At 41.0% G+C, this 27032-nt stretch overlaps 2 protein-coding genes and 1 long non-coding RNA gene across 20 annotated transcripts in view; 2 read left to right on the top strand and 1 right to left on the bottom strand.

Annotated features, from left to right (window-relative positions):
- Window positions 1-15477, top strand: part of ABI1 (abl interactor 1) — a 79574-nt gene extending 64097 nt beyond the window's left edge. For 4 of the 15 annotated variants that reach the window (XM_007526515.3, XM_060192330.1, XM_007526539.3 and 1 more), the window contains 4 exons: window positions 2506-2682; window positions 5733-5819; window positions 10456-10641; window positions 13644-15477. In XM_007526515.3, the coding sequence (XP_007526577.1) occupies window positions 2506-2682; window positions 5733-5819; window positions 10456-10641; window positions 13644-13819 (626 nt within the window). In that variant the 3' untranslated portion in view covers window positions 13820-15477. The remainder of the gene's footprint in view (window positions 1-2505; window positions 2683-5732; window positions 5820-10455; window positions 10642-13643) is intronic. The other 11 variants (XM_060192329.1, XM_007526533.2, XM_007526547.3 and 8 more) reach the window with 4 other exon arrangements.
- A 98-nt stretch (window positions 15478-15575) lies between these two features.
- Window positions 15576-27032, bottom strand: part of PDSS1 (decaprenyl diphosphate synthase subunit 1) — a 38769-nt gene continuing 27312 nt past the window's right edge. For 3 of the 4 annotated variants that reach the window (XM_060192335.1, XM_060192336.1, XM_060192337.1), the window contains 4 exons: window positions 26735-26815; window positions 26512-26625; window positions 18264-18344; window positions 15576-16032 (listed from right to left, as the gene is read on the bottom strand). In XM_060192335.1, coding sequence (XP_060048318.1) covers window positions 15892-16032; window positions 18264-18344; window positions 26512-26625; window positions 26735-26815 — 417 coding nt within the window. In that variant the 3' untranslated portion in view covers window positions 15576-15891. Of the gene's footprint in view, window positions 16033-18263; window positions 18345-26511; window positions 26626-26734; window positions 26816-27032 lie in introns of those variants that run through there. The other variant, XR_009550273.1, reaches the window with a different exon arrangement.
- Window positions 19369-27032, top strand: part of LOC132538948 (uncharacterized) — a 25624-nt gene continuing 17960 nt past the window's right edge. Inside the window, exon 1 of the long non-coding RNA XR_009550274.1 lies at window positions 19369-19497. This is a non-coding gene — a long non-coding RNA (uncharacterized LOC132538948). The remainder of the gene's footprint in view (window positions 19498-27032) is intronic.

The raw sequence follows: 27032 nt of genomic DNA, 5'->3' as shown, positions 1-27032 counted from the left end.
ATGATTATATAATTTTGGCAGATTCGCCAACAGATAAAATAATGGAAATGGATGACATATTGATATACTTACTCACATGGATGAATCTTAAAAATAATATCAAAGGAAGAGAGCAGATTAACAGGATATGACCATTCCATTATAGAAGTTAATACATTTGCAAAATATGTGTGTGGCTTAAGACTATCCATAGTAAAGGTACTTAATGCATACCTTGTGGATTTTGAGTTCTAGAAGGTGCATATTGAAAGCTTCAGTACTACTTACTGATTGATCTGGCAAACGCTAGAGGAAGAACTGATTGATCTGATTTTTAGATTAGGTATTTACCTTTTTATATGTATGTAGGTTATACACACACACACACACACACACACAATAAGTTACATAGTGACCAATGTGTTTATCGAGCATTGACCATTTAGTATCATGATTTTTGCATGAAATATTAAAATCTAAAGTAGGCTAGTTAGGGACTGCTAAGTGGTGCTCTTTGGTTTTGAATCACCAAGAAAAACAGTTTTGTGGGGGTTGGGCAGTACAGCAGCGGGTTAAGTGCACATGGCGCCAAGCGAAAGGACCTGCATAAGGATCCCAGTTTGAGCCCCCAGCTCTCCACCTGCAGGGGGGTTGCTTCACGAGAGGTGAAGCAGGTCTGCAGGTGTCCCCTCTCTGTCTCCCCCTCCTCTCTCTGTTTCTCTCTGGTCTATCCAACAAGAATGATACCAATAAAAACAACAATAATAACCAAGACAGTGACAAAAAATCAAGGGCAACAGAAAAGGGAGAAAAAAATCAAAAAGATATATTAAAAAAACAATTTTGCATAATATTTAGGGGTACAGGAATGTGCATATAGAAGTCATTTTTGGGAGTCGGGCTGTAGTGCAGCGGGTTAAGCGCAGGTGGCGCAAAGCACAAGGACCGGCATAAGGTTCCTGGTTTGAACCCCGGCTCCCCACCTGCAGGGGAGTCGCTTCACAGGCGGTGAAGCAGGTCTGCAGGTGTCTATCTTTCTCTCCTCCTCTCTGTCTTCCCCTCCTCTCTCCATTTCTCTCTGTCCTATCCAACAACGACAACAATAATAACAACAACAATAAAACAACAAGGGCAACAAAAGGGAATAAAAAAATAAAAAAAATATTAAAAAAAAGAATGCAATTTGCATTTTAAAAAAAAGAAGTCATTTTCTAGGGAGTGTAATCAAAAATAGTTATTTCTTAGCTCTCTGGGATACCTAGCTGTCCAAAATTCCTACTTGATGAAGAGTTTAAAGATATGTTGAAAAATGTAGATGACTAGTGATTAGAGACTGCCTATGACTTGGGAGCTCCAAAGTTTTGTATATTAGCATTTTTTCTTTGAATGAACAACCTCTGCTATATAGTTTTATCTAATAACTTGTATGCCTGACCTCCTGGGGAGGTTCTATGAGACACCTTAGTGAAAATATATGCTTTTAAAAAATTCGTCATAATCAGATATTTGGGTGGGAAAAACAGAATGATAGTATCCTGCATTGACCATTGGAAAGTATATCTAACTTTAGAGGCTTTGAACTCCACTAACCGTACAAATGTTAAACTTTTGAACTGTTGATAAAGATTATATTGAATACAAATTTCAGGGTTATTAAATCTTCAGTCAGCTTAGATATGCCAGATCATTTTTACTAAATGATTACTTTGGGTGTAGTATGGGAGAAAGTCTTCCAGGTATAGAAAACAAGAGAGTGGATTTTGACACACAGAACTGTCTTAAAGTGTCAATATTTTACAATTTTAAATTTTCTACCAATTTTGCCAGTTACAGAAATTTAAGTGCAAGGTATAACTCATTTAAAAAAATTCTAAATACCCAACACCTCTGATATTGTATGCTTTGAAACTTAGACCCTTTCTCTTATAAAGGGTCCTACTATGCTGCATATTAATAAATTCTAATACAACAGAGTCAAAAGAAAGCAGTAATATATGTGGAAAATATGCTTACCAGTTTAAATTTCATAAATTACTATGGATTTGCCTGGAGACATTCTTAACACTGTGGTCCTGAAGATATAATAATGGAAAGGAAGAAGTTTATAAATTAGATATTAATACAGTCAGTCTAAAACTGCCATTTTCTGTTTTCTTAAAGCTTTTGGTAGTTATTTTTGTTGGAGAGGCACAGTTTACATATAAAATTTGCATTGATACAGACACAAAAATGTACAGTGTAAAACTAGCAAAATACCTTTTGGGCTTATGCTTATTTAAAAGGTTACTTATCTACTTTTGCAGTAGCCTATTTCCTTGTGTTTATAGCTTCAGAGATACAACCTTTTCAGTTTTATCTTCGCTTTTTGTTTGCTTTGCTTTGTTCCTCTATGCTGTGGGCGTTATAAAGTAATACCTTATTCCTTACTGAGAAGCCCCCTCTCTCCCCTGCCATGTGTGGTGATATGTACATATACGTCATAATGCTCAAGTTCTCTGTTGGTTGCCTTTGACTAATGCTTTTCAGCAGCCCCGGGCTCAGCTCCTGGCTCCCAGTATGGCACAATGACCAGGCAGATCTCTCGACACAACTCTACCACTTCTTCAGCATCTTCTGGTGGATACAGACGAACTCCTTCTGTGACCGCTCCATTTTCTGCTCAGCCTCATGTTAATGGAGGTCCACTTTATTCTCAGAATTCAAGTAAGCTTGTTTTTGCAGGCATACAGCAACAGTGGAGCTCCTTTTGAAGGGAATTATCTGAAACTGTTGTTCTTTTCAGTGATAGACAACAATTGACCCCAGGTGCTTCTGCATGATTATTTTTTGCCTTACAAAGTTAGCCCTTCTCTCAAAAAAACCACAAATTGCCAAATCTACTTGCACACTAAAATTTAACTGGTGCTTCAGTAGGATATTTTTATTACTCCTACTTGGAACTTGAGAAGAAAAACATTGAAAATTAAGCTGAATTTATTTTTATTGGCATGTTTGATACAGTTCAATAAAAATTAATAAAAATATTACGAAAGTTTTAAAAGCAATATAGTGAAATTGCTGTCTATCACTCTTAAGCTTGTCAAATGTACTGCAGTAAGTTCAAAACCATTTAAAAACCCTTGTGATTTCTGCTCACTTTTGCCTCTGCATAATTATAACATTGGGAAGATTTTTTCTTTTGATTTCTCTATTAAACTCAAATCGCACATCTCAACACTAACTGCAACCAATGTTTAAAATCTGAAGTTTAGAAAAATAGCCCCAGTATTTAGTGTGAGGAAGTTTGGAGCTTCTTAGTGTAGTCATCAACTCTCTTTTCATATTAAGATCCTAACAGGTAAGAAAGGTAAATCTGATGTGAGTTTGTCCTCCAATATTTGTTATTGGATGGAGGCAGTGATCTCTGGGCATAGACTGTAATGTTCCACTGTAGCTTTTATAGCTACTTTCTGATCTGTGTGTTCTGTTAGTTCAGTTCTAGAACACACTGCTGTCACAGGCAAAATTCATTTTTTTTGCAATCTGTTATATTGGACTGTGTGTATAAACTATGGAATTGAAATGTCAAGGGTAAGAAATTTAAATGTCCACGTTTATACAGAAGGCTTGTTTGGGTTCCCTTTATTTATAATGCTTGTTCTGAATGTGTATATTAAATCATGGGGGGGGGTGTTCCCTTACTCATTTTATGCTTAATTTTTTTAAAGATTGTATTGTATTATAGCAAAAACAAACAGAAAACTTTCAGATTGGCAAACCACTTTTGCAGAAATACCAAAATTCACGTACCACCACCATTTATATCTCTTAATTGATGAAAATGTTATATATAAGCTATAATGAGACTTGTTGCAATTAGGATTTTATCCTACATATTATATTCCCTGACGTCTTCTTGGCATTGAAAGGTAGCTAGTATCTAAATACTTCACAGAGCATTTAATTATCAGCCTCACTATTTTCACTAACCTTTAATTTTTTTTTTTCATATTTATTTTTGTACAGATTTCCATCTTTATGTTCATTATTATTATTATTATTTTCCTCATAGAATTACTTCACTCTGCCTATAGGGTTTTTGGTGACTACCCCGCAATACGTATTTTTGTAGTTGCACTTAACAGTACTTGCTGGGTTGCTTATTCTTAAACAAGACATACTCATTACAGAATGTCTATAACCTTTTAAATACTGTAGAACAAAGTCGGCCTCAAATTTTAAATATTATGTGCTGTCAGATTAATTATCTTTTAATCTGAGTACTGCTGATGTTAAGGCTTAGTAACAGCATGTAGCTGTTTTAGAGTTTTGATGTGTACTTTTCCCCCTCCTCTCTAAATACAGTGGTAATAATTAGTATCTCCACAGTATAACATTTCATTTTCTGTATGTACTAACCAGCATGGCTAGGTGCTAGGGATTGTTTCTAGGGGAAAAAAAAATTACAGTTTGTCCAAATGAACAAGAACCAATTTCTTAGTTAAGTGACTGTTGTTTTTAGACATTTATAGGACACATTTACTGCTTTGTCTAGGTGTGCTTCTTTGAACTGTGAGCCTTGTCCACATTTTTATGTTGACCGACAAAATATATACAGTTAATTATTTGAACCAACTCTTTGATTGAATGATCCTCTAGCAGTTACTGTCTTGTTAAAATGAGAGAAGGTGGTGAACACGAATGTCTCCTAGTTTGCACTGCATCTGTTTGCTGCATCTATTGCTCATACGAGCATTTTGGAATTGATTGCTAATGCAATCTGTTCTCCAGAAAGAAGTTGAAATTTGTTTTCAGCTGCCCATTGGTTCTTTATGCATTACTTTATGAAAATTATCGCATAATTTAACCGATCAGTTTAGACACCCCTCCCCTTTAAAGCAGTGGTAGGAGGGAGATGGAAACTCGGTGATCTTTATGGTATACAGAATACTCCTATTTCCTAGTTAATCGTTATCACTTTAGAAGCAAAGTTGTCAATTTAAGAAGAGAGAATAACCTTGTTTTACGAGCCAAGGCTTTTGCCAGAGAGCTGTGTCTAAGTTGAGGCATATAACAAGAACTATTGTTATAGAAACCTGTGATTGATCTCTTAATTTATTATATCCAAACAATTTCCCACAATACTCTTTTAGAAAAATTTACTTATCATGATAGAGAACATCACTCTGTCATGTGGAGTGCTGGAGACTGAACGTGGTTGGGGCTCCATGCTGATGAACCCAGTGCTGCAGCGCTGCCTGCCTACTCCATAACGTACTCATTTCATTCCTGTGGGCTTTAGTTTACAGCATCATCCCCCAAATTGATTGGCTTACCAGGTTATGAAGATACAGCAAGTATATGGTCTTCTGGCCACCTCTGTCATTATTTGACAGACCTATTTTTGGAGGTCTTTTTCTGAGGAACTTTAAAATGTGTACTGCATCAAAGTAAATTTGCTAGTAAATTCAAATCTTTCCCAAACAGTGTCACTTTTGGTGGATTAAATTTACTTGTTCTTTTATGAAATCTATCAGTTGGCTGACAATTCAGCATTAGGTTTGTTCAGGGAGATGAAGTTGACAAAGGTTCTGCAGGTTGTTTTTTTTGTTTGTTTTTGTTTTGTTTTGTTCTTGTTTGGTTTTGTTTCATTTGCAGACTGTTCTTTGCAGACTTCTGTTTGTGGTCCTTGTAACTGACTTCTGCTTTTTTGTTTGTTTCCTTTTCTTTCCTTTATCTGTTTGACTTCCCCCACACTGTGTTGTTACTACCAGTTTCTATTGCTCCACCCCCTCCCCCCATGCCTCAGCTGACTCCACAGATACCTCTCACAGGCTTCGTGGCCAGGGTGCAGGAAAACAGTAAGTTTGGAAAAACCCAAGCTATCCAAAGAGTAGAGGCTGTCTCCTTATAGCATATGCATGGCTGACGAGTCATCATTTTCCTCACTTTGAGAAGCTAATCTGATCTTGAAAAAGAGGTACAGATATGTTATTGAAACTGAAGAGCACGTTCTTCAGTTTTTTCTTTGTGTGCATGATTACTGACCCATATAAATCTCAGAACTGCTACTCTTCTTGTGTATTTACTCGATCTAAAATATGGAACTGGTCTTTGCAGGTTCTCAAGGAGAGCTTATGAAAACAGAAATTCAAATTAAATAGGAAACACTGTGTATATTTTGTTACCAGCAAATTCATGAGGGTATAGAAAGTTTAAGGCAGATATATACACACACACACACACACACACATATGTATATATGTTTTTTTTTTGAGAAAGCAAAGATTGTAGCCTTTGATTTTTATAATAAATACTTTTGAATTTCTGTGCAGGTTCATTGTGAGAGGAGGAATGAAACCTGCAAGGAGAAGTGTATGACTTCCTTGTTATACCCATTATAAGAATGATACATGGGGAGTTGGGCGGTAGCACAGCGGGTTAAGCACAGGTGGCACAAAGCGCAGGGACCAGCATAAGGATCCTGGTTCGAGCCCCCGGCTCTCCACTTGCAGAGGAGTCGCTTCACAGGTGGTGAAGCAGGTCTGCAGGTGTCTGCCTTTCTCTCCCCCTCTCTGTCTTCCCCTCCTCTCTCCATTTCTCTCTGTCCTATCCAACAACAACAACAACATCAATAACAACAATAATAACTACAATAAAACAACAAGGGCAACAAAAGGGAATAAGTAAATATTTTTTTAAAAGAATGATACATGAAGTAGAGTCCTACGTGGGACTGTATTCAAATTCATCAAGATGATTTCTGAAATGTATATCTGTCACTTTTTAAAGATTTTCTTTGAAGGAAGGACTGGTTTGAATGCTTGTTGGAAGTCCTCTTGAATATATGGATTTGATTAAAATAGAGTATTTTGTACTTCTGTCTGACTACTTTGAGGGTCCAGAAGGAGTATCAACCTAAATAACATAATCATAGTGAATTTTATTTCTCAAAATAGTAAAATAACCACCCTTACCATGATCTGTTTTCACCAAAACAACTCTTGAGATCAGTGTGGTAGGGTGGTTTACTACTACTGCCATGTACTTCATTTGGGTCTGTGATCGGGCAAAGAAATCTCAGAATGATTTGCACAGATGTGTAGTCAGCTTGATCTGCCCATCTCTGAGGAGGACACACTGTGGCAAATCCCATGTTGTAGCTTCTGCTGACCCTCTTGTGCTATTCTCCATATTCCCTTCTTTTCAACCAGCTGTTTGTTCAGTGTTTTGTGCCACACTTTGGAAATATGTAAACAGCTCAAGAAATGGTTCCTACCTTTAAGAAAAGTAGGATTTAACGCATCTTAAAATAAGCATTGCGCTTGCAGAATTTTGAAATGCAAACCAGCCTTACTGCCAACTTTTTTTTTTTTTTTTCCTTCTTTTTGGCGAACTTTGTGTCTAAACATGCAAGTGAATGTAATTCAAAAATAAGTACATAAGGGTAATTTGCTGGTTCTAAATATTTAAGATAAAAAAAATAAGTCTGGGAGTCGGGCTGTAGCGCAGCGGGTTAAGCGCAGGTGGCGCAAAGCACAAGGACCGGCATAAGGATCCTGGTTCGAACCCCGGTTCCCCACCTGCAGGGGAGTCGCTTCACAGGCGGTGAAGCAGGTCTGCAGGTGTCTGTCTTTCTCTCCTCCTCTCTGTCTTCCCCTCCTGTCTCCATTTCTCTCTGTCCTATCCAACAACGACAACAACAATAAAACAACAAGGGCAACAAAAGGGAATAAATAAATAAAATAAATTAAAAAAAATTAAGTCTGTAGGATTTTAAAAAACAAGTTGGTTGAGAGTTTCTAACTGCTTTACAATCAAGAATGTTTAGGAAATGTCTTTGAATAGCCACTAAGTGGACCTGAAGGTCATTGACTAGCTTTTTTGTAGTATTTAAAAACAAATTCAGTTTTAACATACATTATTCTAGGCATGCATCATTTCTGAATAGGTAATGGCACTATTCTAGTTCTTTTTGCCAACATGAATATGAATCAGTCATTTCCCTAGTGTTAAAGAGTGCCGAACTTTATTTGGTGTCTATTTTTTTTTTTAATTTTTAAGTTTTATTTTTTATTTACTTATTTATTTTTATTTTTATTTATTTTTTTATTTAAGAAAGGAGACATTAACAAAACCATAGAATAAGAGGGTGTCTGTTTTCTTTCAAAATATGTTAGGAAGGCTAGTAAAAACTATACCAATATCTAGAATTCATTTTAAGTACAGATTTCCCTCCAATTTTGGTGCTGCATTGGGAAGTGACCCCAGGGACTTTCTCGTATGTTGCAATACTCAATGACCTTCTCCACTCAGTTTTTTATTAGAGAGAGAGAGAGAGACAGGGTAGAGAGAGAGAGGCAGTACGTCCTAGCACCAGCCACCATGCACGTAGCTGCCCCCAGTGCCTCCCATGGTGCTGTTGTATGGTACTGAGCTCTCAGTGCCGGGCCTCATGCTCTGCAAGGTGTGTGCTATAACAGGGAAGCTATCCTGGCCCCTCCGATCTCTTAAATATCTAGTTTGTTATGGCAAGCAAAAATGATATTGAGTACATATACTACATACACATAAGCTACTATTGCTTATATCGCTTTAAGACATGTCTCTAAATCAGACCAGTAGCATTTATATCTGGTCATGATGAAACTGAGAAGCATTTAAAAATTACATACAGTGCTAGATAAAGGAATCTGCATAGAGAAGTAGATTGACCATCCTGCTTCCCCTCTGTATATAATGAGGGTAAACCAATGGTGATTCTTCTCACAGCTATGCACGGACAACTGAGTGAGAACATTATACTAGTAACTTCTGCATAAATGATATTAAATACAAATTCAGAATTCAAGCATACCTGCATTTGATACATTAAGGTTCTGAGCTGTGGCTATTTGATGGTCAGGATGAATTCTTAACCCATTTCCTTCTCTCATCCATATTAGACAGTTTTATGAGAACTTAAGAGCAAAAATAAAAATAGACGCAAACATTCAACAGAAAAAGAATTGTAGGTGTGTTCGATAGCTATAGAATGAGCACAGAACTTGTTCTAATCATTTTCATCCTCTAATAGGATAAAACAGAAACCTCAGAATTGAAGTGGCTGTGGAAGTAGGGTTATCATCTGCAAAGGTTTTTAATGTGGACCCCTTGCTAATATTCTCAGCACACGATTACGAGTAGCAGAAACTTTAAAAACCTGTCTTACAGACTATGAGTATTTTAATCATATATACAACCCTAGAAATTAGTATTTGAATATATTGCTATTCTGAACTTTTCCCCTTCAGAAATTATTATTACATAATTCCTAGTTATGAAATATTTTCTTATGCATTTAACTTTTAAAGAGATTTATGTGTCAGACATTTATATTAAGAGTTAGTTGTGTTTTAACTTGGAATTCCTTACTATTTGAAGCCTTTGATACATGGTACCACATTGATTCAGCGAACAAAGTTACAGCCTGCCATTTTCCCCCACATCACTGTTTTCACCTTTGTTGTTTAAGTCATACACATACACATACCCCAGCCATCTAGAATTTGGACTGTGAGTCATTTTTTGTTTTGCATGATACAAGTTCCTTTCTGTTCTCATTTTTTAAAATTACATCTTCCTGCAATACTTTATTTTACACATCTTTATTATGGATTTATTCTTACAAAATCGGGCCTTCAGGATCTAATAATTCATCCCTGCTTATGTTTTACTAGCAACATGGGGAAAACCATATGTTGCTTTTTGCCATCAAGAAAAGTTATCATAGGAATATTGAAAATACTCAAGGAGATTTTTCTACTAGTTTGGACTTTGATTTTCTCTTATTAAGATTTAAATGGAAGAAAACCTACACCTAGATGTAGATATGGTGCCATAGACTTTTTCTTTTTTTTCTCCATTAGTACAGAACCAAAAGATCTCCAGATTGGAGTCTTATTTCTGGGGAAACAAAGATACCATATAAGCCAAAATTAGGGACATGAATTTGCATTGTTAAGCCATCAAAAGAATAGTATTTGTTTAATTGTCCAAAGGAAAAATGTGACATACAGCTTATCAGTAACCTCACCTTACTAGTGTGTAAATACCCTCAACAATTGTTGATCAAGTGTTAAGTCAGTAGAGAGAGAGAAAAAAAAAAAAAAACAAGGAGGGAGGTTTACTAAGAGTTACATTTCTACTGACTGGAACCTTGGAATAAGGAAACTTCTCTCCTCCTGTAATCCTCATAAAAGTACATAGTCTCCTAACCCTCTGAATTCATTTCTTTATAGTACTTCCTAATAAATTTACTTCTATTCATTTTATTACCGCAAAAGTGTTGTTATGAGTATTAGAAGCTTTAACACACCAAGCTTTTACTTCTAATCATTGCATGTTTTCTTATAGTGCATGTTGTATATACAAATCAGAATGTTCTTACTTCTGTTAACCTGTAAACTTCCACTGAATCCTGCTTCTGATGGAAATTAATGAACTGCATTTTTTCAGTTGCTGATAGTCCGACTCCACCGCCACCACCTCCGCCAGATGACATCCCCATGTTCGATGACTCCCCGCCCCCGCCACCCCCACCGCCAGTGGATTATGAAGATGAGGAGGCTGCAGTAGTTCAGTACAGTGACCCCTATGCAGATGGGGATCCTGCTTGGGCCCCCAAGAATTACATTGAAAAAGGTAAGTGTGGTCTTTGTTGGGTCTGATAAAAAGGAGTAGAAATTGAGGTTTTAGAACGAGCAAGAACATTCAGCCCAGTGGTTTTTCAATCTAGAATAGCTCTGCTAGCCAAGATGATTTAGTTGAGCCTAATTTTCCATATGTCCTAATGCTACATGTGCTTTTTCAAATGATTTTTACATGATATATAACTTTTACATTTTGGAATATATTGGCTCTATACAGTGGTTGACACACCAGAATTAAAAAAATCTCCCCATGGGGTGGGTGGTGGTGGGCGGTGGCACACCAGGTTAAGTGCACATAGTTCGAAGTGCGAGGACCCGTGCAAGGATCCCAGTTTGAGCTCCAGCCTCCCCACCTGCAGGGGTCACTTGACAAGTAGTAAAGCAGGTCTGCAGATAACCTGTTTTTCTTTCTCTCTTTTCCCCTCTTATTTCCCCCTCCTCTCTCAATTTCGCCTATACAATAGAAACATGGGAATAATGGCCTCCAGAAGCAGTGAATTTGTAGCCATAACACTGGAGGCAGAAAAAAAAGAAAAAAAAAAAAAAAAAACAATCCCCAAATCCCCACAAGTTGAAGCAGTCTTTTTTTTTTTTTTTTTAAAGATTTTATTTATTTATGAGAAAGATGAGAGAGAGAGAGAGACAGAGAGAACACCAGACATCACTCTGTTACATGTGCTGCCAGGGATTGAACTCATGCTTGGGAGTCCAGTGCTTTATCCATTGCACCACCTCCTGGATCACAAAGCAGTAAGTCTTAAACAGGAACCACCACACACTTAAAGGGTGTGGAAAGTAGTGTACCTGATTGAGCGTATGTGTTACACACTTTAAAAAATTTAATTAATTAAATTTGTGGGCCGGGTGGTGTACACCTGGTTGAGCATGTGTTATAATGCACAAGGACCAGGGTTCGAGCCCCTGGTCCCCACCTGCAGGAGGAAAGCTTCACAAGTGGTAAAGCAGGGCTGAAGGTGTCTCTCATGTCTCTCCATCCCTATTTCCCCGCTCCTCTCTTGATTTCTGGCTGTCTATATGATAAATAAAGATAATAAAAAATTAAAAAATAGTTAAATTTTTATATTTATGTATTGCTTTTAGTACTGGCTTGTGGTGTGTGCTAGGGATTAAACCTAGGAACTTGGAGCCTCAGATAATGAAAGTCTTTTGCATTACCATTATGCTATGTCCCTACCTTCATACACTTTTTTTTTATTAGAAGGAGAGAGAGAACCAGAATCAGAACATCACTCTAGGACTGAACTTAGGACCCCAGGCTATCTTAAATGTCTTGCTCAGTGAAGTATGCTAATTAAGAGAACTCTGTACCACCCCATTTTACATATACCAGGACGTTACTATTAATGTGGGCTGGAGAGAGACCTGGGCAAGTGCATGTGCCTTGGCCTGTCTGCAGCGCAGGCTCAGCCCTGGCACCCCATGAGAACCCCACCGCACTCTGGTGTTGTATTGTGTCTTCCCAGGGAGAGGTAAAATTAAATATCTCTGAGGCTGCCAAACAAAGTAATGTGTTAGTCCCCAACAAGTAATTCACAAACTAATAGTTCAGAAGCATAGCAATTTTTTGATGCTTTTCTCCTCCACAATATTGTTTCTTAAGGAAGTGAATTCTTCCTCCCTTCCCTTTTTTTCTCCTTCAGGGTTATCGCTGGGGCTCGGTGCTTGTGCTATGACCCACTGCTCCTGAGGCCATTTTTAAAATTTTTTTTGGATAGGACAGAGAGAAGTTGAGAGAGTAGGGGAAGATAGGGGAGAGACCTGCTTCACCATTTGTAAAGTGACCCCCTTTGCAGGTAGGGAGCTGAGGGCTCGAACCAGGATCCTTGTGCTTTATACTATGTGTGCTTAACCCAGTATACTGCCGCCTGCCCCCCCCTTTCTTTATGGGGGGGGCTGATTAATGGTTTACAATCAACAGTAGTTGGTAGATCTGTAACATTTCTGTTTTCCACACAGCACTCTAACCTCCCACCTAGGTCCTCCTCCATCATCATGTTCCAGTTCCTGAATAGCCCTTAGCCCAGAATCCTTTACTTTGGTGCAGTGGGAGGGATTATTAGTGGGTCTGTTGTCTTCTTTTCCCCCTTTAAAAAAAGAATCCTGTCAGCTCCTTTCAGAAAAACTTGGATAATCTCATAAATTAATTTTCCTTAGATAAGTACCATGAAATTTACTTCCCAGTTGTGTTTGACAAATTAGACATTTTGGGTTGTCAGCTGGACTACTGATTGACTAGGTAGTTTTACCCTATAGATAAAAGTTCAGAGATCTGTGGTCCAGGAGGTGGCGCAGTGGCTAAGGCACTAAACTCTCAAGCATGAGGTCCTGAGTTCAATCCCTGATAGCACAAGTACCAGAGTGATGTCTGGTTCTTTCTCTCTCTCCCCTATCTTTCTCATAAATAAATAAAACCTTTAAAAAATTAAAAATTAATAATAATAAAAAAAAGTTCAGAGATCTGGGGTTGGACAGTGGCACAGTGAGTTAAGCGCAGGTGGCTTGAAGTATAAGGATCCTGGTTCAACCTCCCCCCCCCCCCGGGAGTTGCTTCACAAGTGGTGAAGCAGGTCTGCAGGTGTCTATCTTTCTCTCCTCTTGTCTTTCCCTTCTCTCTCCATTTCTCTCTATCCTATCCAACAACAATAACAAAAACAAGGATAAACAACAAGGGCATCAAAAGGGAAAAAACTAGCCTCCAGGAGCAGTGGATTCGTAGTGCAGGCACCGAGCCCAGCAATAACCCTGGAGGCAAAAAAAAAAAAATAAAATAAAGCAGCGACCTTTCCTGAGTAGATTGGTAGAAGGTGTTGGCATCTCTGTTCTAGTCAGATTTTAACTTAGCTGTAAGATCAAGCCACTATCACATGTGAAAGTAAGAATAGTTATAAAAATAGTTGGCTCTGCAATTTTGGCATTACAGCTAAAATTAAACTAAATGTCGGAAAGAGTGACGTCTCAACTCTGTCTCTGCAGTTGTGGCAATATATGACTATACAAAGGACAAGGATGACGAGCTTTCATTTATGGAGGGTGCGATCATTTACGTAATAAAGAAGAATGATGACGGCTGGTACGAAGGAGTCTGCAATCGAGTGACTGGTCTGTTCCCTGGGAACTATGTTGAGTCAGTCATGCACTATACCGATTAAATTGTTTGCTTTTAAAGCAGGTTATTATTCAAGTCATACTGTGGGACGATGATGGCTAATGGAATTGTCTTAAACTGTTTTAAAATGTGCCCATCTTTCCAGGACATGCTGTTTTATTGATGTAATTGAACGTCTTCCTGTAAGCATAAAACTTTCGAGGCAGTTTGCGCATTGCTAGAGAGCAGTTCGTCTAAGAGGCTGTCCACCACTGATTATGCTTATATACTTAGACACTGATGACTTTATGACCAGCCTAAATATTCTGGGGGTGTGGGGTATGCTGTTTCACAAATCATGATTCAGATTGTACCATTACATGTTTCAGTGCAGCATGGTTTACTAATGCTATGTCAGACTAATATTAAAATCAGAGAATTTAAATGCTGGTGCTGGTCATACTTTTGTTGAGACTCTCATTCTTGAAATAAACTATTTGTTTAAAGCATGCATACCAACTCATGTAAATGAAATACACTTTGAAAAAAAAAAATCCAAGATGCTTCCAATTTGTGGAATATGTGCTGGGAGTACTTGTACTTAGGTCTCTTGACATGAATTGAGTCTCTCAGGTCTCCATGCAAAACAGAACAAAGGGTTATCTGTAATGTTGTAATTTGTACCTAAGTTTTTTAATGAGTGAATTTGCATTAAATTTTTTTGCCCATTCGTATATACATAAGTGAACCAAAGGTTTTTGTCCTTTCCTTCACTGGTTTGCTTTTGAAAATAATAAATGATACTGATTTATTGTAAATGACAGTTCTATTTTCTCAACATATTAACTTGGAAAAACATTTTAGCCTTATTTTAGTCTGTCCCAACAGCACCGTGACTGATTTTTTTGCAGATTTAAAATCTGAATCGTTATTTACAAGTCGATCTACTGAACTTTTTCCTAAAGTAACTTTTTCAAAGCTATGAAAATGTGTCCAAGTATGCACATTCCATAAAACTCTGAAAGGACCACTGTACTTAAGTGATGCTTCAAGTTTTCCAGTGGACTCTTCTATGCTAATCCAAATGAGAGGAAATTACAAATCTCTTTCTCAAATTGTTTCATAGGAGCGGGTATAATTGGTTCTTGAGAATAGGCACTATTTAATTTATTGCTTGGCACGAGCAACATAAAAAGGCTTAAGAGTAAAGTAAGTGGGGTAACGGGGGGCATGTATTAAGTCAGTAGAGTATGTGCCTGCTCAAATCTCTCTGCTTTTGACCTAACTGAACTGCAACACGTGCACTTTGTGTCGCTCCTCTTAATATAAAGGAGGTGCAGAGGGTGGTTCTCTTATTTTGTGTATGATTCTGTACTGTCTAGGATATTAAAGTAGAGCACTCAAAAATGTGGGTTTGTGTGTACTGAAGATTTGTTTGGATCTTAGTTACGTACTAGGCGTCACAGCCTTTCATCAGCATAGTGAGTGGTAAGACTAGTGCAAAACATTTGTTTCTGAAAATTAAAGACCATTATCAGATGAGTGTGACTGTTGCCATATGCATTTTGCCTTTTGTTAATTTTTAACATGATTCCAGTGTCCCTAGTTATCAGCTGCCTAATTTTGTTTCATTTTCCCAGTGGAATGTTCTCTTAATTTTGTATATAACCTGTTGTCTAAATTTTACGTACAGTTTTATAATAAACCACTCTCCAATAAGAACCTCTGGATACTGTTACGATCTAATAACTAATGACATGTAGACCTCACACTTTCCTGACCTTTATTCTTTATTCCAGTGGTGAGAGCAAGATAAACCATTTGAATTTTAACATTGATTATTTATTTGTGTAAATGGCTTTACATGTGGATATTAACAGTGTAAACAATACCACATATAACTCCTACTATACCTCAGTCAGAATTTATAGGACTACAATGACAGATTCAGATGGTTTAATTACATTTAAAAAGTTTTCTGAAAAAAAAACTGCCAATAAAAAAATTGCCCACCAATAAGGTTGAAATGATTTGTTGAATTGTTTTTGGTTTTCTGCACATGAAGCAAAGTATATCCCACAAAATTCTTTAGGCACAGTCTGGTAAAATAGCTGCCAGTAGTAACAGGAAGAGCTGTCATTTATCTCTTGTGAGCACCATCTCTGAAAGTTGTATGAGGGCATCTCTCTCTGGGGATGGTCGAAGCTTACTGATTGCTTTCACCGCTTCATGGCAGTACCGCTGGGCGAGGTAGGTCGTTTGTTGCACACCGTCACTCTGTGGGATGGAGAACAGCAAAGATACTTGTCACCCATCAGACCGTATCTTAAATTCCTGACATAATGGGGTAGATACTAACATATAACTTCCTTCCTTGAGGTCAGAACAGCTAAGCTACGTATGTAATGTTCTCTTCTCTCTGCCTATTTCTTTTAGGGTCCTTCCCTCAAAAGTTTATTCTATTAGATTAAACTCAGTATTTCCAGGTGAACATCCTTCTCCTTAGCCCTTTTAATTTAACTGTCAAGAGCTTCTTAGAAGCTCTACATGTAAGCAATGATAAAAGAAAAAAAAAAAAAAAAGCAAAATATCTAAATGAAAGCTAAAAAACATCAGGGAGATAGCGAAAGCATGAAGGATTAGTGAGAAAAGCCAACATAGCTCCTGACTTCCAATACTACCAGCTTTATCCTTTGGCTCTTACCTCCCAATTTGATGATTATAAGATTGTCTTGGGAGTCGGGCAGTAGCGCAGTGGGTTAAGCGCATGTGGCGCAAAGTGCAAGCACCGGTGTTAAGGATTCTGGTTCCAGCCCCCCTGGCTCCCCACCTGCAGGGAAGTCGCTTCACAGGCGGTGAAGTAGGTGTGCAGGTGTCTGTCTTTCTCTCCCCCTCTCTATCGATTTCTCTGTCCTATCCAACAATGATGACAATAATAATACTACAACAATAAAAAAACCAGGACAACAAAAAGGGAGTAGGTAAATATTAAAAAAAGATAGTCTTTAGTTCTGATGAGTATCTTTGCTGTTGCTAGCTTCTAACTTTAAGGTGAAGATAGCTATTCTTTCCTCTAAGTAAATATACTGGCCTTGAGTCTGGGTCGCAACATGGTAACATGCTAACATGGTTAGCAACATGCTAACCAGGTAAACTATTTTGCCAGCCCAGGATTATTTTTTAAAATCTTTATTTGACAGGGCACAGAGAGAAATTGAGAGGGAGAAAAACCTGCAGCACTACTCCACCTTTCATGAAAGCTCCCTCCTGGAGGTGTGGGGACTGAGGGTTTGAACCTGGGTCTGTGTGCATGCTAACATGTACACTCAACCAGGTGCACTACCACCTGGCCCCTTAATTTTTTTTTTTTTTTTAATATTTACTATTGAAGGAGACCATCAGGGCATAACCCTGGCATCAGTGGTGGTGGACCTGGGGAATTCATGCTTCACCGTCACGGTGCCATCTGCCAGGCCACTTGATTTTTTTTTTTTTTTTGGTGCCTCCAGGTTTATCATTGGAGGTTTGGTGCCAGCACTATGAATCTACTGCCCCTGGTGGCCACCCCCCCCCCCCATTTTATTGGACAGGACAGAGAGAAATTAAGAGGGGAGGGAGGGGTCGATAGAGAGGGCTCGAACCTGGATCCTTGTGTGGGTCCTTGGCTTCACACTGTATGTGCTTAACCAGGTGTGCCGCTGCCCAGCTCCCTGCTTTAAATCTTTAAGTTACACTTAAAAAAAAAAACCACTTTTTAAAATTATCTTTATTTATTGGATAGAGACAGCCAGAAATTGAGAAGGAAGGGGGAGATAGGGAGAAAGACAGACACCTGTAGCCCTGCTTCACCACTTGAGAAGCTTTCCCCCTACAGGTGGGGACTGGGGGCTTGAACCCAGGTCCTTGTGCACTGTAATGTGTGCACTTAACCAGGTTAACTCCAGTTACTTTCTTTAGTTACAGCTGGGTAACAGTTATGTAGAGTGTGCTGGGGAATAGCAGTTTAGTGGAAAGAGATGTGATTGTGTAAACTTGAAAGGCTGAAGGCTGGCTGAGGACAGCTGCTATAGCTCGGGGAAGGGGGGGGGTCTCACCCCTGGCTGTACATACACTATAGCCTTCTGAAGACTTTTCCAAAAGCTATTTCCAAATCTTACTCAAGAACAGTCAAATTAAAATCTTTGGAAAGAACTCGAGAGCGGCCATTTTTTTCCTCCTTTGATAGGCCAGAAACTGAGGGGGGGAGGGACAGACAGTGAAAGACAGACACCTGCAGACCTGCTACCCCCCCCCCCCCCGCCCCGCCCCTGCCCTTGCACTTGGTAACTAACATGTCTGCTTATCAAGGGACATCAAAAGCCTCAACGGCCCCAAAACAAACCCCCCCCAACAAGGTGCCCTACTGGCTGGCCTCACAAGTTTGGTTTTATATCTGAGATTCAATGTTGCATTTTGGGTTTGGATACTTTGGCACTGTACCTGCCTTGCTGTTTATAAGATGCTCTTACCTGTAACACATACTGTCGGGCTCTGTCCACATCTCCCGGCAAATTGAACCTTCTCATGATCATAGCATTCATTTCTGGGAACTAAAAGCATAAAGAATATCTCTCACTGTTGGGAGAATCAAATATTGTAACAGTAGCCTACTTTTTTTCTGGCGTCAATAACAGGAAATAACAGTTGAACGGGAAGAAAGTGGTTAAATGATTCTATCAGCAACAGTAAATGGTAACAATTAAAGAAGCCTGGCTAAGAGACATCCGTTACTACGCCCCAACACTGAGCCGGCAGCTGGTGAGCCTTCTTCATCTGGATGATCTAATTCTTCCTCCAGCACTAAGAGAGAAGCAGCAAAGTACATCTTTAAAACCTCCCTCCTGCTGCTCCAGTCAGATTTGTAGAATGCACTAGATACAGAGTCCTGCTGGGTGTCTCCCCCAAGAGCTTCTGATGCAGTCAGGGTAGGGCCTGAGTACGTGTCTCTAGCAAGTTCTGCTTGGTCGCTGGATGTTCTGAGAACCACTTAGACTTAGATTGTGGGTTGGACTTGGGCATTTGAATTCTGGTGCTGAACTGAGAGACAGGTGAAGGCTAATGAAGTTTCTGGGCTGACAGCATTTCGAGCAGAGTCTGCCTAAGCCTTTAATAGACTGAATCAGAGCCGTGGTAAACAGCATTGGCCACACACTGGAATCATTCAAGGTTTATGTAATTAGTTACCTGGATCCACTCTTAAAATGATTTTGCTAATAGATGCTAAGGGTCTGCTCAGCCAACAGGGTTTTTTTTAAAATTTATTTTCCCTTTTATTGCTTTTTAAATTATTGTTATTGATGTCATCATTTTTCGATAGGACAGAGAGAAATGGAGAGAGGAGGGGAAGCAAGAGGGGGAGAGAAAGACAGACACCTGCAGATCTGCTTCACGGCCTGTGAAGCGACTGCTCTGCAGGTGGAGAGCCGGGATCCTTAAGCCAGTCCTTGCGCTTTGCACCATGTGCACTTAACCCGCTGTGCTGCACCCTAGTCAACAGGGTTTTAAAAACTTCCCAGCTTTTTTTTTTTCTTTTCTTTTAGATAGAGAAGGGGGGAAGAAAGAGATAGGGAAAGGCTGAGACCTAGTGTCCTGGTGCGGCTACGCGTGTTGGGCATCGGCTTCTTCAGCTGCCTCTCAAGGGAGACGGACTGCATGCTCTGAAATCTACCAGCTCCAAACTGTCATGGTTCTGTGAGGCAAGAGGTAAGTCAGGATTTTTAAGTGTTGGCCACATCAGTTCTTACAGCAATTGCTAGTGTTTCCCTGGCAGGGAGCTTGCAGGATGAAATAAGTTGTCTAAGGCCGACACCCCAGTCTTAGTAATCCTAAAATAAGAAAAATAACAGTAATAATTGGGGCTCATGAGAGAAAAATTCTGAACAGATGACGGCAGATGAGGAGTGATGTACATTACTTTCAGATTAAATATGTGTTGGAACAAAGTTCTACGGGCTGATAACATGCTTAAAAAGTTAAAGCCAGTAACTGATTAAAATGATTTGGTTTCACTTACTGGACCTTTAAATAAGATGGTAGGGGAGCCGGGCAGTAAGTAGCACAGCAGGTTAAACACACATGGCACACAGTGCAAGGACTGGGTCCTGGTTTGAGCCTCCGGCTCCACACCTGTGCGTGGGGGGTGGGAGGGTGTCGCTTCATAAGCGGTGAAGCAGGTCTGCAGGTGTCTCTCTCCCCCTCTTCTCTATATTTCTCTCTGTCCTATCTAACAACAATGTCAGCAATAACAATGATAAACAACAAGGGCAACAAAAGGGGGAAAAAATAGCCTCCAGGAGTAGTGGATTCATAATGCAGGCACCGAGCAACAGCAATTACCCTGGAGGCAAAAATAAAGAAATAAAGAAATGGTGGGGCCCAGGCCAGATGGTGGTACACCTGGTTGAGCACATGTTATAGTGCTCTCTGTTCGAGCCCCCGGCCTCCACCTGGAAGGGGAAAGCTTTGGGAGTGAAGCAGGGCTGTGGTGTCTTTCTCCCTCTCTATCTTCTTCCCCTACCCTCTTGATTTCTGGTTGTCTCTATCCAATAAAGATAAAAATAAGATGGTGGTATTTTTTGTTTTTTAACCAGAGCGCACTCGGCTCTAGTAGAGGATGGAATCTGGGACCATATGTGGAGACTCAGTTCTTTTCGCATAGCCCTTGTGCTGTCTTTACACCCTGCCTTTAAAAGCAAGCCTTATAGAGGCCAGGCATTAGTGCACCTGGTTAAAGAGCACATATTACCAAACACAAAGACCTTAGGTACGAGACCACTCTCCCCACCTGCAGGAGGTCTGCTTCATGAGCAAGGAAGCAGGTCTGCAGGTGTCTATTTTAAATATTTATTTACTTACTCCCTTTTGTTGCCCTTGTTGTTTTATTGTAGTTAATATTATTGTTGTCATTGTTGGATAGGACAGAGAGAAATGGAGAGAGGAGGGGAAGACAGAGGGGGGAGACAAAGCTAGACACCTGCAGACCTGCTTCACCACCTGTGAAGGGTCTCCCCGGGACTTGAACCTGGATCCTTGTGCTTTGTGCCACATGCGCTTAATCCTCTGTGCTACCTCCCTGGTGTCTACCTTTCTATTCCTTCTCATCCTCTCTTAATTTCTTTCTGCCCGAATAAAAATTAGAAAGGAAAAAAAAAAAAAAAGGAACAAAATGGCTTCCGGGAGCAGTGGATTTGCAGTGCTCTAGCGGCAACCTGAGGGCAATAAACAGACAAACGCCTTCTAGGAAGCTTCGCGTTAATCTCGGCACTGTGTGCTTAACCAGGTGCGCCAACCGCCTGGACCTGCAAGTCAATTTTAGTGGCAAAAAGGCAAATCTGCTGGGTATGTCTTCGTTTCTTAACACCAGATTCCATCCAAACCTGGGTGTCTAGGAAGATATATCCTCAATGCTGATGCCTTATTGTTTTAGATTAGGTGGTGGGGCACCTGGCTGAGCACATACCCACATCGCCATGTGCAAAGGACCTGGGTTCAAGACCCTGGTGCCCATCTGTAGGGGTGAAGCTGTGCTACAAGTGTCTTATCTTCTTCTCTCTCAATTTCTCTCTTGTCTGTCCTATCAAAAGGGGGAGAAAAAAAGAAGCATTGGGAACAGTGGGTCAAAGTACAGGCACCAAGCGCCAGTGAAAGCCCTGCCAGGGAAATGTGTGAGCTTTTTCTGTAGTACTAATAAATGAGTGTGGCAAAATGAGCCACACCCATCTGGTTGATTTCTTTGCTCTTCCTGTGCTCTCCTGTCCTCTTTTGTGTGTGGAGAAGAGAGAAGCCTCTTTTCGAGTAGAATTGCCTGCCTGCAGATTTCATGCAGATCAGAAAACATTCGTATGGTCAGGCTGTGTGAAGAGTAGAAAGACTCCTGTGGGACAAATCACAGTCTGAACTCTGTAAAATCTGTTCAGAATCTACAGGGAGTCATCAGTAAACCAGAATGAGCTTTACTAAGAAGGGAACTCCTCGGGTAGCTGTAAAGCACCAACTAGTCACAACAACAGCAGAAGCCGGTCAGCTGCTACAGGCTGGCATTTCCGTTTGGTGACTTGTCAGATAAAGGAGAAGCAGAAGTGGAAAGGAAAAGGCCTTTTGAAGGAGGTTTGAGAACTGCTGTTGAAGATTCCACGTTGTTTCTGAAGTTTTCAAAAATGAAACATAGGGTGGGGTAGATAGCACAGTGGTTATGTAAAGAGACTCTCATGCCTGAGGTTCCAAGGTCTCAGGTTCAATCCCCCACACCACCATAAGCCAGAGCTGAGCAGTGCTCTGGCAAAGCAAATGAACTAAACAAAATAACAGCATACACTCTAAAGGTGTGTGTGTGTGTGTGTGTGTAATGGGGACCCTAGATGTACGTGATTTCATAGCTGTGAATCACTTTTAATTTAGATAGACAGCACCACACTGGAGCTGCCTCCACTTCCATAACTTTTCCTGGTGGTGCTGGGCCTTGAACCTGGTCTGTTCAAGAGGCAAGGCACAACTCACAGGTGCGCTGCCTCTTGGGTCTGTTCTCAGAGCAGGTAGGACACATACATGAGGGACGCTGCCGTCACTGCGACCTCTGAAGAATTCATGAAACTAGAATAGACGCCTCAGGAGAGAGATCCATGGATTGCTGACCACTGGAGGTGGGAGGGACACACGGCGTTGGTGGTGAGAACGGTGTGGAATTCCACCCTTATTATAATCTTGTCAATCACTAATAAAAAGAAATTAAAAACAACAGCAGCAACAAAAGAAAAAAACCTCATCTTGTGGACCAGGGTGGTTGCTCAGTGGTAGAAAATGTGCCTTGTATACATACGGTCTTGGGCTCTATATAAAACCATAGAGCAGTATTCTGGTCTTCTCTCCAATGTCAAAAGACAACTTACTGTGTGAAATGAAAACAGAAAGCATAGTATCCTAAATCGGCTTTTCCTCAGTCCACTGAAACTCAGCACTCACTCTACATACGACAAGGTTCAAAGATGAATTTATCCCATCTGCAGACAAACCTGACACACTCTGTAGTGAATGGAAGAGGGGTTGTTTTCTTGGCTGCTGTGTCATTTGTCCCCTGTTGAATTCTGGCCTTACCTGAACATCACTTTCTTATCTGTAAGATGGGCACGATACTTGCCACAGAAGGGAGTTGTGAGAGTGCAGGTAACATGCAGAGATGCCGGTATGAATGAACACAGTGCACTTTTGTCCACTGTGGACATAACACACAACAAACCCCTCATGCTATTTTGGGAACTTCTTTTACCCTAAACCAATCTCAGCCCATCAATCTTTGAACAATTTTTTTTTGGAAACACTGTCATCTACAGTTGAGCCTAAACATGCTTTTCTTTGAAAACAATTTATAAACATGAGCTTGACTAATTTTTGGTTCATGGGCCCAAGGACAAGATCAGTCAGCTTAAGGCAGGAGCCTTGTGCAGTCAGTCACTTCCTGCTTAGACTGAGTGGGCGCCCTCCTCCCCCCACTGCCTGAGGGACACTTTTGTCTGCTGAATGTGACAGGGATTTCCCAGTGAAGCACCCTAAATTTAGTAACCTCTCTTTGCTTTCGTCTCACATCAGTCTTCATTTTCTTCCCCCAGTGAATTTATCGAACTGTTATAATTGGAAGAGAAATATAAATTGTAATTGAGAGGCTTAGCAGTCTGTCCCTAGGAAAATGAGGGGGATTTTCTTTTCTCCCTTTTCCTTAGAAAACTTGTATTTGGGAGTCAGGCTGTAGTGCAGCGGGTTAAGCACAGGTGGCGCAAAGCGCAAGGTCCGGGCTAAGGATCCTGGTTCGAGCCCCCAGCTCCCCACCTGCAGGGGAGTCGCTTCACAAGCGGTCAGGTCTGCAGGTGTCTGTCTTTCTCTCCTCTATCTTCCCCTCCTCTCTCCATTTCTCTGTCCTATCCAACAACGCCAATTAACAACGATAACGACAATAAAACAACAAGGGCAACAAAAGGGAATAAATAAAGAAAAATCTTTAAAAAAAGAAAACTTGTATTTTTCTCCCTCTACAGATGGTATGTGGATTTCTTTGCAAGCAAGATATGGTTTTGTGTGTGTGTGTGCGCGTGTGTGTGTGTGTGTGTGTCCCCTCCCCTCCCCCTTTATACCCTAGGCTTGTTTTTCTGAATGGCCTGGGAACTCTTCTTTTCCTTTGACTTATGTCCCTGCGCTGGAAACCAGCCGTGCATCCTGCTGTCCTGCTCTCCAGCCCTCCCTCCCCAGCCCTGGCATTTTCAATCGCTCACAGGTTACCTGCAAGTCACCATGTAAGAGCGGCCCAGTTCTCCCCCAGCCTGTCCCACTGTATTTGAAGGGAGACCTTCCCATTACATCTCTGTGTAGAGGAAGGTGAGTTTCCTTTGAACTAAGTTCACAGTGCGACAGCCAGAGAGGCATCTATAGACTCAGTCACCTTAAGGCTTGAGAAGGACTCAGCTGTTAACTTGGCATTAATGGGGGGGTCTGGACGATTATTTGTGGACTCAAAGCTTCTTTAGGGAAAGACTTGTTCCTGTATATCTTTAGGGTCTGTCTAAAGTTTTTTTTTTTTTTTTTCTTCCCTAAGGTGCCAGAATCTCACTGCACTCAGACCCTCTTGTTCTTCACTTGCATTTACTGACCGGCATCTGAGTGGCACATTAATGTCCACGTTACTGATCCTTCTAATCTCAGGCAGACTTTACTCTTGCAAAGCTCATGAATACTTGGCTTTTTTGGTGGGTTAATGGTAAAAAAGAAAGTGTTTTCTCGCATTCTAATTATGCAAGGGGATTTTTATAAATTTTTGTCAGAGCTTGCATACATATTAACAGTCTTCTTCAGTCTGGGGCATGTTAGTCTCAAGACAATAAAGCGGGGCTAGGTGGCAATGTATGTACTCAAGGGCCCTGGGTTCAAGCCCTCAGTGCCCGCGTGCGGAGGGAAAGCTTCACAAGTGGTGAAGCAGGTTTGCAGGGGTCCCTTTTTCTCTTTTCTTTGGTATCTTCCCCTTTCCTCTCAATTTCTGTCTTTATCTGAAATAAACAAATGAAAAATATTTTTTAAAGATAATACTCTTTATGGGGGAGTCGGGCGGTGGCGCAGCGGGTTAAGCGCACGTGGCTCAAAGTGCAGGGACCGGCAGGCAGAAGGATCCCGGTTTGAGCCCCTGACTCCCCACCTGCAGGGGAGTTGCCTCACAGGCAGTGAAGCAGGTCTGCAGGTGTCTATCTTTCTCTTTCCCTCTCTGTCTTCCCCTCCTCTCTCCATTTCTCTCTGTTCTATCCACCGATGACATCAATAACAATAATAACTATAACAATAAAACAAGGGCAACAAAAGGGAATAAATGAACAAATAAACTTTATGGACACTTCCCACGACTGCCTCAGCAATTTGAGAAGGCAAAGCCAGATGATATGAGAACAACCATTTCCAGAGTGCCCTCAAGTCTCCTTTCACAGCCCTCACGTGACAGCTGCCTGCTTCCCAGTACTGTGAGGACACAGCGAGCTGGCTCAGCCCCTCAAGCCATCAGCCTCCTCCAGGAATAATCTCAGCCCTGACTGGGGCTCTGCTAGACAGTACAGACGCTGATCTCTCCTTTCTTGAGCTAGAAACTACAAACACAAAGCGACTGGTTTCCATACAAGAAGGAACCGTGAAGTTCAACAGCAGACAAGGTTTGACTGTGTAAGTTCTGACAGGCAGAGGCAAAATCTCAGAAAAGCTATGAATTACTCAAACTTCAGACCTGAGAGCTGCTTTTTCATTTCCTAGCTTAAGGATGAACAAGTGGCCTTCTGCTTTACTCAGTATCAAGTGACACGTACTAAAGTAGAAATTGATCGAAGTATTGAGGTGACAACGTGCTGCTTAATTCGGATCGGGTCTGGCATAGCCCACTGATGTGGCTCAGGGTGCAGGGCAGGCCAGCTGCATGTGCCTGGCAGTTTTGAAGCTTCCTCACCTTCCATCCAAATTAACTACGGAGACGATGTCAGCGGCCTTACTTAACTTCCCTGACATCCCTCCCATCCGAAGAAAGAACTCTGTGCTTCTTGCGGCTGATTCCACTGGCTTCTAGATGTTTGAGGCAATGGGAGTCATTTTCTGAGGCTCGGACAGCAGAGACCAGCGGAGGAGCTGCAATAATTCCTGGTCTGGAAGGCCTTCCTGTGGTGTTATTATTATTTAATATTACATTTTAAATTTCTGTTGCCCTTGTTTTATTGTTGTTATAGTTATTGCTGTTGTAGATGTCGTCATTGTTGGATAGGACAGAGAAATGGAGAGAGGAGGGGAAGACAGAAAAACAAGGAGAGAAAGACAGACAGCTGCAGAGCTGCTTTACTGCTTGTTAAGCGACTCCCCTGCAGGTGGGGAGCCTTATGCTGGTCCTTGCGCTTCCTCCTGACTCCCTCTGTGGTGCTTTGAAGGGGCTCTGAGGCAGACCCCAAAGCCAATCCTAGACGACAGCGAGGAAGCCCTTCACGTAGCCAGTGCCAGAAATACAGGGAATAGCGGTGCTCTCAGAAATGTATACAGGACATCACAATTTACAAAGTGCCTCACAACAAAGCTGGAAGGCTGTCCTCTCAATGCTGCAGACCAGGAAGCAGCGGTAACAGCTCACAGCTCAGTTAGCCTCAGCATCTCTTTCCCCTCAAACTTCCCCATCTAAACCTTCCATTGGCTCTGTGGCAACCAGCCCGCGTAACCTACCTGCTGACAAGCAAATAAGACGGGGCCTGTGGCTAAGCCGAGCTTCAGATCAGCTGATGTTGGTTTGCCCATCTGGTCAGAACATGAGGTGAAGTCCAACACGTCATCTATTAACTAGGCGAGAGAAAAAAGGGGATGTGAGCAGCACCGCCAACGCTCCACAGCACGGCGGCTGGCCCCGTGGCCCCCAGAAGGCCACATACTTAGAAAGCGGCCTACCAACCTGGAAAGCGATTCCCACGTTTTTTCCATACTGATAGGCGATCTCGTGGACTGTTGGGTCAGGGCATCCTAGAACAGAGACCTGGAAGACAGGGAAGAGAGACAGAGGAGAGAGAGAAATCTGAGATAAGCTGCTGGCAGGCAGAAGCAAGGCAGCTAAGCCTGGATGGAAGGATTCCCACCTGCAGCGAGCAGCTGTGAGGTGAGATTCTCTGTGAGGAGACACAGCCACTCAGGGAGTCAGGTGCAAAGGACCTGTGTTTTTTAGTTGAAAGATGTCCCAAGGAAACCACCGTTTC

This window comes from Erinaceus europaeus, chromosome 6 (genome assembly GCF_950295315.1).
Source record: "Erinaceus europaeus chromosome 6, mEriEur2.1, whole genome shotgun sequence".
NCBI classification, from domain to species: domain Eukaryota; kingdom Metazoa; phylum Chordata; class Mammalia; order Eulipotyphla; family Erinaceidae; genus Erinaceus; species Erinaceus europaeus.
This window is presented reverse-complemented; position numbering and strand designations above follow the sequence as displayed.